Source organism: Podarcis raffonei, chromosome 3 (assembly GCF_027172205.1).
Source record: "Podarcis raffonei isolate rPodRaf1 chromosome 3, rPodRaf1.pri, whole genome shotgun sequence".
NCBI classification, from domain to species: domain Eukaryota; kingdom Metazoa; phylum Chordata; class Lepidosauria; order Squamata; family Lacertidae; genus Podarcis; species Podarcis raffonei.
In genome coordinates this window covers 84,667,090-84,685,005 of record NC_070604.1, presented here as the reverse complement: position 1 = coordinate 84,685,005, position 17,916 = coordinate 84,667,090, and the positions used below count along the sequence as shown (strand labels likewise).

The following is a 17,916-nucleotide window of genomic DNA, read 5'->3' as shown; positions in this document are numbered from 1 at the left end:
TGGGGGACCCTCCAGAGCAGATGTAGGGTTGCAGTGGGGCTGTGCAAGCAGACACCCACTCACGCAGCACTGGATACCAACCTATTATTTTACACCATGGGATTTTTCTTTGGAATATCATGCAACTGCAACAAAATGTTCTTCTGCACGTTGGTGTTGAGCATCAATTGGACGTGCCTAAAATGATCACCACCTGTACTGGTCTTCCCCTAACTGCACAGGATAATCATGTAATATACTGCATACCTTACACACAAACAGCAGTAGATCTGCATGACAAGTAAAATCCATTGACAAAAGAAAAAGTGCCAACTTTTGCACAACTGAAATACAGCGTTCATGTGCCAACGTAAATGGAAGGGGTTCAATTTCTGGAGTTTCTTTTGCAGTTGATACTTCAGTGTCTAATGTAGAACGAGGCCACTCTGCAGTCCGACGTAAACGAATCAGATCCTTAAAGTGCTGTGTGAGTCAAAAGCACAGAATGTGTTTGCAATTATCCAACTATTTTTTTATTAAACAGAAGTTAATTTGTTAACATGAAAAAATACATAACGAGTTGAATCCAGACTGTCAGCTCCATGAAATGGAAGGGCTCCTTCTGTTCCCAGAAGTTAACTTCAGTATAGGAGGCGACTCCCAATGGAGAAGAGGGGGAAGGAGATTTTGACCTTTCCCTACAGACGCAGGCATCACTCACATGCTATTCCAGAAGACCCTGCAACCCACACCACTGGGCAGCCTGGGGTGTTCCCCCCCCCAAAAAAAAATCACTGAAGATTGCTTCTTTCCACTTCTACCTAAAGAAGCGTCCAGTTCCATTGCCGACAAGTCTGAATCCAGTCTGTTATTTAACAATTTCAAATATAATAATATACCTTTAAGAATACAAAACCTCTCTAATTTCACTATTATAGTACTTCTAATAATAACAATAATAATAGAACATTACTTTTAATTTATCATTAAGGGTGAATAAGGCACTATCTTCAAACTTTTGTCAAAAGGAACTGTTATTCCACAAGATAATTTTCATGGATCTACCTTCTCATATCTGCATATAGTCATTTCAGTTTACAAATGAACACTTTAACTCATATTCCATAACATTAACACGCTAATCACATTTTCCATTATGATTCAACCGGCCATCAAGCAATCAGTAGTCATTCCTATATCTGTAGTCTCAAATCTATCCATTTAAGTCTTTGAGGAGAACATGAAAAGGAAGCTACAGGATCACATATCCCTAAATATGTTAAAGACTAAAATGCCAGAACTTTCTTTCCCAAGTGCCATTAGAATAGATATGTGATTCCTCACACTGCCAACACTTGTCCTGCACCAGATTCAAAACAGACTTTTGTTGAGTGAGGTATCATTGAGGTGGTACCTTGAAAGTAATTCTGTTTCAAATGCTCTGCTATAGGTTTCTTATCTATCCTCTTGCCAAGTCATTGTCTTTGCTTGGTATGCCCCAATTTCTTCACTGGCAGTTTGCATTTTTTGGTGCAGAAGGTATTGATCTGATGTGTAGAGATCCTTCCTATTCTAATTGGTTCAAGAGGGTTCTGGAAGCTTCTCTGTGCATTACAAGCTGGAAGTTTAAAGCTAACAAGCAAGCTTCTATTCTGGCCTTCAGAGAAGCTGAACAGCTGGTTTAAACTGGTTGTGTTATCTCTTTCACTCAAGTTCATGCTGAATATAAGAACAGGCCAGAAGAAGCTTGAGTTTTACTTTCTGTCTCTCTTTCCTTCTGGTGTGGTGTTCCTTCTGGTGTGGTGTTCTGTACATGCTTAGGTGTTAAGGCTTTAACTTATTAAAACTTATATATTTAAGTCTGATTTCTTATGGACTGTGCCGATCCTGAAGATGTATTAGATTTGTGACCATTAAGCTCATTTGTCTTCAGTAGTAAAACTCTGCTGGATGAAGCTAATTGCCTCTGGTCTATTTTTTGGGAGTCCTGCAACATGTTTAAGTTTTTACTTTGCTAACTATATGCTGGGATCTGCTCTGGATCAATATGAGCACAATTCATGAAATTTACCAATTTTTTTTGACATGGCAGCAGACCATCAAGTTTGACTGCTAAGAAGGGATGTATTAAGGGGGGGGGAGGCGGAATGAATAACTTATAGGCCTCTACTGTATGGGCCAGTCTTGACAGACTCTAGGGTTGTGTGCTCATCTCACTCTATAGGCCGGGAGCCAGCGCTGTCCGCAGACACTTCCGGGTCACGTGGCCAGTGTGACAAGCTGCATCTGGTGAGCCAGCGCAGCACACGGAACGCCGTTTACCTTTCCCGCTGGTAAGCGGTCCCTATTTATCTACTTGCACCCGGGGGTGCTTTCGAACTGCTAGGTTGGCAGGCGCTGGGACCGAACGACGGGAGCGCACCCCGCCGTGGGGATTCGAACCGCCGACCATGCGATCGGCAAGTCCTAGGCGCTGAGGTTTTACTATCCATTGCTAAATCTAATCAGCAATGACCAACATGCCAAAGGTTTAGGAATCATGGAAGCTGTTATCTAAGAGCATATGGAGGGCCACAGGTTAGTTCCCCTGGTATGCATTTACCACATTATCCTTCACTGGCCGAAATAGGAAGAATACCTTCTCTATTAGTTGGTGTTCTAACTAGGCCATGCTTCCTGGTTAATACAAAAACAACATCATGTAAAAATATCCAAACAGACTTGGGGCTGCATCCAAAGGTGCCAGTCATCCAATAGTGTGTCAGATAGTAAAACTTCTCTCAGCGTAACAGGAGTGGAGGCAATTTTCAACTATTCTCTTTATCCCCTGCAGCCCCTCTGCACCCCATCTCAATCTTCACTGGGAGGTCCACCAATCCTCCTGAGTACTTAAAGGGTGTCAGGGGGCTGTAAGGGGGAGGGTTGACTCCTTCCATGGTCTGTTGACAGAGACCTTACCAGCAGCTGAGTGGCACTGCTGGATACAGCACTATGAGTGTGCTGGTTCACCTTCACTACAACTTACGCATAAAGTGGTATCACCCTCCAATTCTTTCAAAAGGTCTTGCTATTTCATCTAGTCATATTGCCCAATATGCCTATTATGTTAACCTGACAGTATATACCAGGCACGTCCAACTCTATAGAGACTGCGATCTACTCCCAGTATAAGAAAACTGGCAGTGATCTACCTATTGTCATTGCCCATAGTTGTTGGCGTTTTTTTAGGGGGAGAGGCCGAAGTTGTTGAACTTTTTTGGGGGGGGCGGGTTTAATTATATCGCTCATCCAACAGTCTGAACCCCTCCCTTCTTCCCCCACCCTGCAGCAGACGAAGGGAGAAAAAATCTTTAACAGCACCATCAACAGCACTGATGGGACATACTGCTGGGGGCGAGGTGTGTCATGAACGCTCAGGAGCAACCAGGCAATCTCTTTTTTAACTACCGCGATCGATCTGGAGAACCCTGCAGATCTACCTGTCAATCGCAGTCGACTGGTTGGACATTGCTGGTATATACTGTAGAGATGGATATTCATCTTTCTGCTTCATCTTGTTTCAACCATGTAGGGCAGACCCAGTCTCTCATAGCTGCCAAACTAGAAGTGTCTAAAATAGGGAAGCTAACTTCTCCAGGTATTTAGGGCCTCCTTGGCATTGTAAGTGCAACTGTTGGCAGTTTTCTCCTCCTGTGTTAAGTTTCTACAAAGTATCTGCCAATACTTCAAAGCACACTTCCCAACTCACAAGGGGATAGAAAGTATCCTTCAATTCATCATCTGCCACAAACACCACGTTAGCAAAATAAAAGTACACCCTAGATCTGAAGAACATACAGTGCATGGAGATAGCAGAAATCCATGAAGTCTGTAGCTTGCGTAACCCTTCAGGTGACTAAGTTATAACTGAACTACCTACTTCATGTGAAAGAATCCAATATTCTCAGTAAAATGTCAGCAGCAGCAGGGAGATTTGCAGGTTGGAGAATTTTTTTTGTTAATATATGGTTTAGGCGCTACTCGTAAATTTACAGAATTACTTACTACAGAGAAGTTCTTAGTATTTCCCAGGTGATGCTGAAGCTGCTAATTTAGGCACATCCAAGAGATTAAAAACTGCACCTCCTGAAATTGTGAATGTATTCCTTTGAACAGCATACTTCTATGCTATATCACAACTGCTTTTGAAAGTCCCCCTCAGTTTCAAAAGCAGTTTGCTATGTGAACTAGGAAGGGAGGGGCCTGCTGTTTGAGATACGCAAAGCCAAACCCACGTTGGGCCACAATACACTGGGTTTTAATAGAATGTTTGAAATCATCTTTGGCTGATTAATATTCTGCAGCCTTTTAAATGTGTCTGTGGAAAAGGGGAGTTATTGTTTTGTTGCTTTGTTTTAATTATCTACTTGTTTTTATCCTCTATTTTATTCTTTGAACTGCCCTGAAATCTTATGATGAAGGGAGGTATATAAACTTAACAAATAATTAAAAATAACATTTAAATGCATCTAATCTTTGCATTATTCTATAAGCAGATTCATAAGTAGTGCTGCAGGTTATTTATCATAGACCAACACCATACTAGGTAAGTCTCCAAAATAGTTTTTATCATGAGGAACTAACAGGTGCCTATGTAAGAATTAAATGAGCAGTTCCAAAACCAGATATACATCAGGTGATTGAATTAGCAAGCAGATTGGGCCTTAAGAGGCATAATGGAATGATTTTTGTAAAAAATGAACCTAGAACATATTTGAATTTGCAGAAACAGTTCTTTCTGCACAAGACAATAAGTATAATTGCAGAACATCATACCTTTGACGTGGCCTGTTTTAGTTTTGCCTGTTCTACTAAAAGTTTATAGGATGATCCTTTGTTGCTTTGTATTTTCTCTTTTTCCATCTGTTCCACCAAAGCCTTCTGTTTTGCTTTTAGTAAGTTAAGTTGCTAAAAGAAAATGTTAACAGACGTAATATGAAAATGTAAGCAATAAGATGCAAGATAGATATGCACTTTCATATGATGGTCAAGTTAAAGTTTTTAATTTTTAGTGTTTATATTTCCAAAACTTTAACAGACTGCCAACAGAACTATAAAACCAGTTCAAACAGCAGCTTTAAAGCTACAGAAACTGGTGAGCTTTCACTGACTGCGAAAAGCAGTGAGTATTTGCCATATACTTGTCCTCAAGGCCTAGAATTTTAGATGGCTGGACAGGGAATAGTTAAATAATTGCCATATGTAAACCAGTGGTTTCTAAACGTTTTTGCCACATTCCTCCCACCAAAGTTTCAGACTCATGTGAGCTCCTGTTCTCCCCAGGTGGTGGAAATCTACTCCACCCTGCAGAGCACACATAGGATCTCCTCAGGTCCCTTGTCTGCAATTATTGTATTGTCAATATTTGCCACACTTGCACAACTTTCAGATAGGTTCATGGTTGCTGTGGGAAAGCCAGGCACCTGGAATTTCCTCCAACTTGTCCCTTTGCCTCAGTGATCTCCGGCTATTTGTTTGCTCACTTGCAAAACCCTACCCCAAGGTGTACAAAATCAGGAAATCACACCTCAAAATCAAAACAGGGTTATCAATCATAACAGAAATCTCAAAACAACTACTATGAACTGGAAGTTACCTGTTTGTGATGAACAAGCTGCTTTCTGATCTTTCTGGAATATAATCTATCTAAGCTACTGTTGCCTTTTGAAGACCTATTGAGGCTTTGTGTGTGTAGATTATTATTAATGAAGCTCCACTGATTGCCTACAAGAAAAGAGTATGTTATTTAACAGCTGACAGAAAAAGCAAGATTTTTGACACAAACAAACAAAACACCCATTATGCATGTCTAGCACAGCAAGATAACCTGTAATGTTCAGGTTCTTTAACAACATGAGATTTATTATATATTATGCACATAAACAAAGTGTTAAGATTAATCTACATAGACAACAGACCTAATCCAAAGCCCACCACCCACCCACAGCATGATGAATCCCCACCTATAACATAGGATTTCCAGAGTGCATAATGGAGCCTTCAACTGCTGATCCTCAGGCAGGTACACCACAAAGCACACAGTCATTTCTTCCAACAGAACAGTCATAAGCACAAGTAACCTGCATGCACAACACTAGAAGGAACAGGGTCATGGGATCTACATACGCAGGTGGCATTCCCACTGGAACAAATGGTTGCATGTGCCATCAGAATTACCTGTGCACATAGGTGCCAGCTCCATAGGGCCCTGGGTGCCCTAGCACCCAGAAAATTCCTCATGAAGAGGCCAGGCACCCACAAATTTCAGTGCCAGGGCCATGCACACTGCATGCCACCCACAGCCCTGGGCATGCACAGTCGCGGGGCCAAGCTGGCACTCCTGCTTCTGTATAGCTAAGGGCTGCCAAGAAAGGCGGTGGTAAGGACTCCAATATGTCCTACAGAGACTCACCCTGCACATATTCCGAATTCTTATTTCTATTTTTCTTTTAGGGGTGGTATCCAACCAAGTACTTCTGCTAGCGCAAGGATTTCACTTGTGCAACTGAACCTTCCCTCCCTCTTCTCTCTCCATGCACCCTCTGCATATCTGCTCTGGAGGGCTGGGGGAACCCCCAGAACACATTTAAGGGGGCACAGGGGGTACACAGGGAGAGGAGAAGGAAGGGAAGCTCTGTTACGCAGCCAGAAGTCCTTGCGGTAGAAGAATTCCTTTGCTGAAGAGTCTTTTCCTGGGGCTCAGAATTATCCTTAAAAATAAAGGACTCATCCCAGGATTTTCTTGTCTGATGGGATGCCTTTCTCCTCCACAGACCAGGAGTAGCAATAAAGCACACTTATAAAATTATTGTGCTACTTCTAGTTTAAAATTGACCACCACTTGCACAAGTAAACAGGCAGGAAGGAACGGGGTCATCCTCCACAGGGTGAGTTAAGTACACTTCATTTACATAATCCTGCGTAGTGGAATGAGTGATTCCATCCTCCACTGCAGAAAATGGTAGGTGAATGCAAAGTACTGTCAGATTGCCTTGTGCATGGCAAACAGCTGCCAAGAAAGGTGGTGGTAAAGGCTCCATTATGCCCTATGGAGATTCTCCCTGCATGTATCCAGTATTGTTTATTCCTATTTTCAAAGTTGCTTAAAAGTACAGCATATGGACCTTTTACAACACTCTACCTTTTACAAATTGCACATTTAAACTAAGTTATCTAATCTCAGATAATTAACAAGCAAGCTTTGCCATATTAAGTATATATATATTGCACCTGTCAAGAATCTGTCTCTCTCTTTTCCATTCAAAGGCTTCTTAGCTGTAGCTGCTTCATCTTCCACAGTTGCCACATAGTCTAAGAGTCTGGATACCAGCATTACAACCCAGCTAATCATAGGAATGTCTAGAACACCTTTAAAATAAGACAATTTGATTAAGTGATTCAATATAAAAAAAACTTCAGCTAAGAAAAAAAGTGATGGGAAGGGGCATGGCTCATTAGTAGAGCATATGCTTTGCATACAGAAGGTTCCAGGTTGAATCCACAACATTTCCAGGTTGGGCTTAGAACAGAGCTTTCCAAACTGTGTGTCGTGACACATTAGTGTGTTGGCTGCAGTGTGTCGGGCAAACGCTCCCTGCACTCCTCCTGGGCCTGGAAAGGGGTTAGTTTAACATCTGGCTAGTAAAACTGAATTACTGTGTCATGAAATGATGCATGTCTAAAAAGTGTGTCACCAACATGAAAAGTTACAAAAGCTCTGGCTTAGAATGTCCCCTGTCTGAAAGCCTGGTGAGCTGTTGCCAGTATGTCAATAGGACTGAGGTAGAATCACTATAAGGCAGTTTCCTATGCCCCTATGAAAACAGAGTAAAGGATGTTTCCACAGCCAAATCAACAACAGTTTATGTTTCCCTATGCATTGTAAGCCTTGAAGTATGTAGAAAAGGTGCACATTCAAACAGGTTAGGGAAAGTATTCTTATATCCAGAATGAGTATTTTGACCTTAGGACCAGGGCCTGGTGATCTGTGCATGCACAGGATTTTTCCAGACACACTTTGTAGCGCAGCACCGTGTACTTCTCACAATCCTCACATTTAGGGGACCTCCTAGAAGAGCAATCAATGAGGCTGCAGAAGGTGGGGCGAAATGGCCAATCCCTTTTTCTGTGATCAGATTGAAGCACAGGCTGCTTAATCTAAGCTTTGGCACTGTGCACCCTTGAATGGCTAAAGGGACGCCTGACCATTAGGTCCAGTCGTGGCCGACTCTGGGGTTGCGGCGCTCATCTCGCTTTATTGGCCGAGGGAGCCGGCGTACAGCTTCCGGGTCATGTGGCCAGCATGACTAAGCCACTTCTGGTGAACCAGAGCAGCGCACGGAAACGCCGTTTACCTTCCTGCTGGAGCGGTACCTATTTATCTACTTGCACTTTGACATGCTTTCAAACTGCTAGGTTGGCAGGAGCAGGGACCAAGCAACGGGAGCTCACCCCGTCGCGGGAATTCGAACCGCTGACCTTCTGATCCAAAACCAAAAATGAATCATTTACTTCATTACCACAAAGTCCTCTAAAGGTATTTTAAACCCTATTCAAAATACATCAAAAAATTAGCCAGCAAGTAGAATAGATCATTCTCTCTCTCTCTTTTTCTCCCCACACTGCAGGCAAAGCACAACTCTTTGCATCAATTAAACATTCACCTGACCTGCAAAAATAATCAAAGTAGCAATCAGAGATAGTGTTTTAAATACCAAAGTTGGTGAGGAAATCAATTTCATGAAAACTACATAAATCTACATTACCTTCTGTGCATCTGTGGGTGGGCAGCTGAGGTTGAAGAGGGGACAACAGGTTATCCAACAGATTCAGCAAACTTTCTAAGACACCAGTATTGCTGAGTGATCTTTGGCCAATGCAAGAAAGTAACATGAAGACCCTAAATATATACATAAAAAGTATTTTTTAAAAATTTTTTTAAAAGACCCTTTGAGATGCAACTCAAATTCATAAGCAAAGTAATTATATCCAATCTGACAAAACTTCATTGCTGCATTTGGAAAGACAACCAGAGAAAAACACTGAGTCGCCCAAATAACTAACTAAATTAACCGTTTCCTCTTCTTTTAGTTCCTCATGAGTAAAGATCAAAATCAAAGTGCAGCTACTTGGTACAGAGTATTTAGAGCCACAAACAAGATAATGGAAACATCCTAGGCCAAATCAACCAATATATAGATTCATACTCCAAAATAAATATGGTTATGACAGCTATAAGGGTGTCAATTAGATCTGATGTGTTGGTGGGTGGATGTAAAATCCTTCAAGCTTTTTGCCTATTCTACCTAATTTCATGGGATAAATCTTTCCAAGTACTGTTTAACTGAAAAGTAAAAACAAGACATCTTATAAAGTACCTGTCCTGTGGAAAAATGAGAAGTTGCTCTGAATTATACAATTCTTGAAGGACGTTTGAAAGGAACTGCCCCCACCACCTTTCGCCGCCACACAGCTGAACAAGCAGAAGGCCTGCATGCAGGCGTATCTTTGGAGTCCCACTGATGCACAAGTGCTTGAACAATTCTTCACAAGCTTGAGCATGAAACGTACTTTGCAGAACCACAGGAACAGAGTGACCTTTAAAGAAATCAACAAAAATTCAATTGCAAGTAGTATTCTTTGCACAATAAAAGTTATCTAAAGGTTGCTTCTAAAATTTAATATAAACTACACAATTCTGCCCAAAATGCATCAACTTCAATGAGGTTCCCCCCTCCCTTAGATGTGAGAAAGAACACAAACACTTGCCCAGAAAGCTTCTGCCATGGATATTGTAAACTGAAAACTTATGTGAATTCTTCTACTTTTTTTTTGCCAGGCAGTGGTTCAGAAACTGTGCGCTTTCTCCATTCATCAGCAGGTGAACATTTTAAAGACAGACTTGACCACAAGGCAACTCCTAATTCCCCATTTGAACTGGTTATTACTCAAGAGTACAGTAACTCATTGCAGCCTAGCACCTAGCCTTTATGCATACTGGGAACATGATGGTTCAAAACAGCTGAGGTCCCTGTGGACTGGAGGCAGGCAAATGCTGTCTCCATCATCGTGGCAATAGGTTTCTTAGGGACACAAGCAACCCTCATTTTGCACACATTCAATACATGCGACCATGCGACCATGCACACGCAGGTCGTTTTGGGATCTGGAAGAGGGTGGGGAAGGCTAATGGGTTTTACCACTGATGCACATGACAACGAGGAACGCAGCCCCCCCCATGGAGTTTGCCTGCACTTTTACACTTTTGTCTCATTCATTTAACTTGAAATGTGTATCTGCTGTGTGTGAAAAATAACAGAATGTTCTACATAGCCCCTAGCCCACCAACAGTACTGTAGGAAGCATACGCGTACATGTCCAGCACTGACAATGAATTAACAAGCAAGCTTAGAATTCCATATTTGTCAAGAAATATAATTACGCTACCAACCATTGGAAGAGTGGAGCAAACTAAGTAAAGTATCCAACAGGTATCGGATAATAGTGCGCAACTGCTCCGTGGAGGACATCTGAATCAGCTCTTTGGGATCACTTTGTTCCTTGAGAATCTTCCTGCTTGCACCTAGAGCTACTTTGAGCCTCTGCACAGCGTGATGAGCTAAATTTAGCTGTAGCTGTAGCTGAATGCAGTCTTGATAAGCAGAAAATACTCGACTGTCTTCCTCTACTGCTTTATCTGGCTTTCGTAGAAAATACTGAGCATTGTTAGCACTGTTCAATGGAGGAAGATCAATGCTTTGCAGAAGTGTTTCAAGCCTATGGCAGGCTAAATTATACCTGTAAGAGTGGGGACAGGGGGCAAAAGACACCTTTAAATTAAAATTCATTATTAAGAAACACACCCCATCTAAGAACTAAAAGAAACAACATATTTTAACTTCACACACTCATGCCTCAATGCTTTAGTTTAAACAAAGCAATGAACAGAAAGATATATCTGTATCTATCTGCTCTGTGTGTGTGTGTACGCATGCTGTTACAACTTTAAAATTAACCATGAACAATACATTTCCAAGACCTCATCTTACCTGCACTGTATGTCTTCCTGCAACGCAACCATCATGGCTAAGTGTTGATCAATTTCTGGCTGGTTTGCAGATTCAACTTCTCCTCGTAAAGGATCATGCATAATCTTCAGCTCACTTTCCAGTGGCAAAATATATGTGTGCCCATAGTAAAACCCTAAAGGAATTTTGGCTCTTGCATTTGTACTTCCATAACGACCAATGACTGTAATCTAAAATGAAATGAAAGACAATGAGACCTTCAGTGTAGTTTCATAGTTTTGAAACATGAGAAACATGCAACAACTGGGCATTAACTACATGTAAGAACATTTATAAATCCATCTGATAAGAGACAGCATTTTTTAAAAAAATTACCTTCATGAACCTGCAAACGGGTGGTGGTATTAAATCATGCAGAATGAGAGAATGGGTGCTAATATCTGTAGCAACCACTAGCCTCCTTCCATCAACTTCTTCACCAAGTGTCCAGATATCAATTGACAAGGAAGCAAGATCACCACAAGTTGGAATCAATACATCTGTCAATAAAATGGGTCTGCCAAAATCCAATGTCACAAACCTCCTTGCACCTTTAAAAAAAAGTTAGGTTTGATGTCAACACTTAATAGATACAGTGAGCTCGAAGTGCCAATGCTAAAAGGGTAGTCTCAATCAAAACACAAACAAAGAACATAATAAACAAAAATGCACTTCCAAAGCTATTTAAAGATTTTTAACCTCACTAAAGAAGTTACTTTTGTAGTAGCTATCACTGGCACAGTTTGGACAATCCTTCAAACTATGGTTAGGTGAATTATGAACAAGCTGCAGGCTTGAACACTCTTAATTTCATATGACAAAGCAATCTGCTTTTGAACAGAAGAGCTCAAAATTAGACAGTTCTAAATCATGGCTATGCCCAAAGTAGCTCCGGGCTATTAATTCCCAATAGCCTATAAAATATGAACTTTGAACATTTTTGCATTAAAGGAAGATAAGAGCATTTACCTGAATGCATTCGCTCTATAATGATGGACTGATGAGGTGGAGGCTGAAGAAAATGTGAAGCATGTGATATTGCAAGAGCAAGGCCAGTCCCAAGTGGATTCTGAAAAAGGGGAAATTAACCAATATATCAATCAATGCATTTTCTATTAGTCATTACCTTAAAGCTCATGCAAAAGTAAAGGGAGGCAAGCTTTTGGAAACTCAAACTTGAAAACCTCAACAGTTAACACTGCATATGGATTCGTTTATTAGCACACCAATGGAAAAGATTCAAAGCATTAACGAGTTATCTATTTACACTGAAGCTTCATTATGAAGAATTTTAGCTTAATAGATGTGGGGATATTATATAAAGGACCTTTAACAGTACTAGCTCTCAAAACATACTGACTACACCTTGAAAAATAGGCAAACTAGCAATCACTCAAAGTAGTTCCTATCATTAACATTAGTTAGACTGGAATTTCATGAAAGCTCTTCTGTTTAGTTACCGTTCTGGACTTGTTTGCATTTTTGTTGTGTGCAGAAAGGTTAACTGGTGGAGGATCAATGACTGAGCCCGGAAAAAGCTGTGCAAGCTCTGCATTGATAACAGCAGAAACTGCCTCATTAGGTGGTGTTAGAGGCGGAGTCATGAACAGGGGGGTTGTTTTAGGAGTGGGCGGGATGACATCCGACGGGTGAATGAAGAACCCTGGGGCTGCTACTGAGTTGGAAGGCACAGAGTTGTGAACAGGACCAACTGCTGATGCTGCTGCAGCAGCTGCTGCTGTTGTCTGATGTAGTTTTGCTTCCAGCTTTGCTTTCTGCAGGGAAAATAAAAGCAGCATATGTACAGTAGGGCCAGTGCTGCCTCTAGGAAGGCACTAGCAATAAAAGCATTAGCAACAAGCAGCATGAACAGAACAAACAAAAAAGCAAATAGCCTCAGCTTTTGTTTAAACTCATACCAAAGGTTACTACCAAAAAAGATGCAAAGTAACACAAAAAGGTGATAAACAATGCAAGGGGGAAAAATGGGATTCATAAGAACTAACATTTAAAAATTCACCTAAATTCAATTCAGCATGTGGGTTAGAGAGACAGACTCATGTACCAACCATATCAACTGAAGCAGTCCACTTCAGAAGTGATGGCCCAATTCAGCGATATGCATTTAGTCCAAATGTATTAATTGGAATTTTGCTTAGGATTCAAGGCTTAAATCCAAATGGAGTCAGAATGATTACAAGGTGGCTCATACATTCATATATCAAGGAATCCAATATGTACTGTGAGACACCAAGTGGATACTTCCCCACTGTGAATACAACCTAACATTCATATATCTATGTACTAATATGCTAGACTCTGTGACACATCAGAGAACCTTGAGGGAGGCACACACCTGAAAACACATCATATATACGAGATTCTCAGACAGATGTGTGTGTGAAAACATTTTAAGAGTACACTGCCCCAGCTTGCACACTTGGAAGTAAATTCTACTGAAATCAATAAACTTATCACAAAAATGCACTTAAAATGATGCTCAGTCTTAATATACTTTTGTTTAATTGGGCTGTGTACAGCTCTAAGAAGTTCAAACTGTAAAATTTGACCATCAATAGGATTACTGGCTTAAACAGTACAAAGTAATATGGCCCAACTGGATTTTAGCTAAAGCAGACATTTGTAGGAGCAGTACATCTTTCCACATCTTTCCTCTTTGTTAATCCTGTAAGATTCATGTTGCATAGCTCTTACTAATCAGAGGCCTGTGTGTTTCGTACTGAAAGAAATCTAACTGTATTTTCCACCTTTATCTCAGATTAGAAAGAAAAATCTGGAAATACCTATGTGTAAATTAATGTTAACTTAAGATGCAAAATTCCTATACGTGTGGAATACCTTTTTGTTTAGGGATTCAAGAACAACTCATGTGCACTTTGTATTTTTGTACTGATTTGAAGTGGCTTCTAAACTACCCTCTGGAGATGTACTCTTGCTGAAAATTTTTGATTTTTTTTTTAAGAGAGAGACTTTTTGTAACTATGGTAACTACTCTCTCAGCTTTTGAAGTTTAGAGACACCATGAAAGAGATGGCCTCCAACCTGTTGCTGAAGCTTCAAAAGCTGCTGCTGTTTCTCTTGAAGCACTTGGAGCTGTTGCTCGGCTGAGGCCATTGCATGAGAGAGAGACTGCAAAGCTACCTGGGCCGCTGAACTCAGTGCTGTCGAGGCTTCCCCAACTGTCCCAGATGAGAGGCCACCAACTGCTGGGGTAACCCCGAAGGTACTCACTGGCATGAAACAAAGAAACAAAAAAACATGTATGTAGAAAAGCAGCACACCAAGCATTCTTCTAAATATGCATTCCAGTAGTATAAATACTAAAAATGAAAGCAAGCTCGAAAGGAAGGAAAGAAAAAAAAGCCAGTCGCCAGAGAACATTTACCTTTCATCACAAGATTTACCATTTTATGCAGCTTTTTTTTCAAAATTAAGTTTGCAAAAGCAAGCAGGGATATCAAAATACTGATATACCTAAATACACACATTTTTCTCATCACATACACTTTGGTCTGGTTTTAAAAACTGAAGTGAGGGCTCAAGTTAACCACTGCATTCTAGGGATCTTTTTATCGGTCTAGTGTGGCTGGTTAAGGAAGTAGTAATAAAATGTATATACCAGTAAACGTACTTGCATCGTCCCTTTCTATTCTTGTTCCATCACTAGTCGAGACGCAAGTAAAGTGCAGAGGTTCAACTTCCAAGAGACCAGTGAGGGAAGTAAAACTACCTTCAGCGGCTGCACAGCTACTGATCTTTCCATTTCCTGAATTAAAAAAGCAATTATTGTTTAATTTAGTTTCGAAATTACTAGAAATAAGACCATAGTAATCAATGTGGGCTATGGACACCCCAACAAATGCACATGGAAACCTATTCAGTGTTGTAGTATTCAGTGTGTTGCCCCATATCCTGTCTGATGCCGACATCCAGTATACTAGGCTCAAGTTAAGGAGATTCCAGATGTTTCCCCCTTCAAGCATGCAAAGTACAATTCTACAAACTTGGATAGGACCCTAACGACCATGAGTGGACTTGCACTCAAAAAACCCAGGCTTTTCTGAGCTTCCTTTCCTTGTGCAAAATTGTTCCTGAGAGCAGAGGGGCCCTTCAGAATGCTGCAGGACATGGCACAGAAGTCCAAAGCAGGAAGGGAGAAATTGAATGAAAATCGGCAACCAACAAAAAACATCCTTGTATGAGCTGGAGTACCTTCTGCTCATGCAAGGCCATCTTTGTATCCAAGCCATTAAAAACCAATGTGATAAAAGCAAGAATTTGATCTACCCATTTACATATCTTGAAGGAACATTCTCTGAAAAATAGTCAACTACCAGAGGTTATACATTTGAATCTTAAGTAAAACTGGCCTTTTGGCAGAAATATGAGAACAACAGTGCTTACCCGCTGCCATTTTCCCCATATAAACCCCATTCAACTAAACTATTTTCGGCTTTGCAACTTCTCTTCTCTTTTGCAGCCACACTTTACACTCATTTTTATTTTCATGCCCATGCCTTCCCCTCCTTCTGTTCAGTGACAACACTGCACAAGGAAGGTTATGTAAATGTAAAGAAGAGTACAACATTGATTCTGAAGATCTCCCAGCTACTGTATATTAGAAGAAGATAGCACCATCTGATCTATGTGCGTACCTGAGAGAACATCAGATAAGTCAATCTCATCTGACTGTACACCAATGCTGCTGTTATAGATATTCTTACAAGAAGAGCCACTCATTTCCAAATCGAAGAGCACCGGATCAAAAGGCGAACTATACAATCCATATCTGGAAAGAGAAAGACAATTCGGCCTCTTAACTGATGTGAAGAAGTGCATATTTGATTTATGGGATATAACTGACAAACTTAAAGTTCATAGGACTTCCAAACTGGATCACAGTTGAGTACTGGATTTCTTCCACATCTTCCAGATTGTTGTTTCAAGGAAATAAGGAACTAATTGGTTCATTGCATCAGTGAAAATGTTTCACAGAACCATACTGGTGCAAACAAAAATTATGAGGCATGTTAATTGCTTTGAAATATAATGGAGCAGAGCTTCCATAATGCAATGCCACTGCTCCTTCAATCTGTCAGCAGATTCTTGTTAATTTTGCCCAAGAGGAGGCAACACCTCTCTTGATTATGTTGCTGCTGTTATTAATATTTTTTTATTTCATTTCTGAATTGCTTCTCATGAAACACCCCAAAGAGATTATTACATATTAGCACCTACTGCATTAACCCCTTAGACTTGTTCCCAACTAAAACCATGTGCTGATACGTTTAAAGAATATCTGATTCTGTTTCCTGGTTCCATTGCTCTCTCTGCCCCATTCCACCTACTCTGTGAACCAAACTGCAAATGCTACTGCTGAAGATGCCTAGAAAACACAACTTAAAGCAGGTTAGCAGAAGAATGTATGCTATTAATTGCCTTCCTCTCCTCGCTCTGTTGTTTCCTACATACCACCCAAAATCTCCAAAGAAGAAGAGGAGGAGTAGTTTGGATTTGATATCCCACTTTATCACTACCCGAAGGAGTCTCAAAGCGGCTAACATTCTCCTTTCCCTTCCTCCCCCACAACAAACACTCTGTGAGGTGAGTGTGGCTGAGAGACTTCAGAGAAGTGTGACTGGCCCAAGGTCACCCAGCAGCTGCATGTGGAGAAGCGAGACGCGAACCCGGTTCCCCAGATTACAAGTCTACTGCTCTTAACCACTACACCACACTGGCTCTCAGAAGATTGGGAGGGATGTGGCAGGAGGGCTGATACAATGTTAAGATGTCACCCTTACTTTAAAAGCTGCTACTGTGATAAATTTAACATATATACTAATGCCTTTTGTTGATATTTTTGTGCTATGGATTAGTGAAAAGGCTTGTTCATAGAATCGTAGAATTGCAGAGCTGGAAGGTACCTCGCGGGTCATCTAGTCCAACCCCCTGCAATGCAGGAATCTTTTGCCCAAAGTACGACTCAAACCCATGACCCTGAAATTAAGAGTCTCGTGCTCTACTGACTGAGCTATTAAGTTATGTTTAAGAGAATCTCAGAGAATGTAGCTATAAACAAACTTATGAATTGTGTTGAATTCTTTATTTTTATAAGATAACTAGCATATAAAGGTAAAGGTAAAGGGACCCCTGACCATTAGATCCATTCGTGGCTGACTCTGGGGTTGTGGCGCTCATCTTGCTTTATTGGCCGAGAGAGCCGGCGTACAACTTCCGGGTCATGTGGCCAGCATGACTAAGCCAATTCTGGCGAACCAGAGCAGTGCACAGAAACGCCGTTTACCTTCCCGCCAGAGTGGTACCTATTTATCTACTTGCACTTTGACGTGCTTTCGAACTGCTAGGTTGGCAGGAGCAAGGACCGAGCAACGGGAGCTTACCCTGTCGCGGGGATTCGAACTACTGACCTTCTGATCAGCAAGCCCTAGGCTCTGTGCTTTAACCCACAGCACCACCCGCGTTCCCTATCTAGCAAATACATACATCTGTATACTCATTCAGTTTCCTTGCTTTTGCATCACTTTCCCCATCCCATATTCCAAAAAATAATCCAAGACAGTTGATGTCTCCCATCAAGATAAAACTGTAAAAATCCAGTTAACAAAATCTAAGCACCACAGAACAGTGGGGAGGAAATCTGTAAAAGTGTCAGAAGAAAACAAAAACAGCTAGAACTAGCACCTCATCACACCCTCCTAAAAAGGAAGATTATTTGCCATGTGTCAGAACGCTGCAAGAGGGGAGGGTGATGGTGAGAGGAATTTCAGTCAGGAAGCAGTTCCAGAGCCTT

General features: G+C 41.1%; 1 protein-coding gene across 2 annotated transcripts in view; it reads right to left on the bottom strand.

The window, feature by feature from the left end:
* The window catches only part of BIRC6 (baculoviral IAP repeat containing 6), a 139,469-nt gene that overhangs the window by 83,485 nt on the left and 38,068 nt on the right, over window positions 1–17,916 (bottom strand). Inside the window, exons 22-35 of one of the 2 annotated variants that reach the window (XM_053382826.1) lie at window positions 15,761–15,894; window positions 14,725–14,871; window positions 14,148–14,335; window positions 12,545–12,859; window positions 12,054–12,153; window positions 11,421–11,635; window positions 11,067–11,275; window positions 10,469–10,815; window positions 9,396–9,615; window positions 8,784–8,917; window positions 7,249–7,386; window positions 5,615–5,742; window positions 4,795–4,926; window positions 247–462 (exon numbers count right to left, since the gene is read on the bottom strand). In XM_053382826.1, coding sequence (XP_053238801.1) covers window positions 247–462; window positions 4,795–4,926; window positions 5,615–5,742; window positions 7,249–7,386; window positions 8,784–8,917; window positions 9,396–9,615; window positions 10,469–10,815; window positions 11,067–11,275; window positions 11,421–11,635; window positions 12,054–12,153; window positions 12,545–12,859; window positions 14,148–14,335; window positions 14,725–14,871; window positions 15,761–15,894 — 2,623 coding nt within the window. The remainder of the gene's footprint in view (window positions 1–246; window positions 463–4,794; window positions 4,927–5,614; window positions 5,743–7,248; window positions 7,387–8,783; window positions 8,918–9,395; window positions 9,616–10,468; window positions 10,816–11,066; window positions 11,276–11,420; window positions 11,636–12,053; window positions 12,154–12,544; window positions 12,860–14,147; window positions 14,336–14,724; window positions 14,872–15,760; window positions 15,895–17,916) is intronic. The other variant, XM_053382827.1, reaches the window with a different exon arrangement.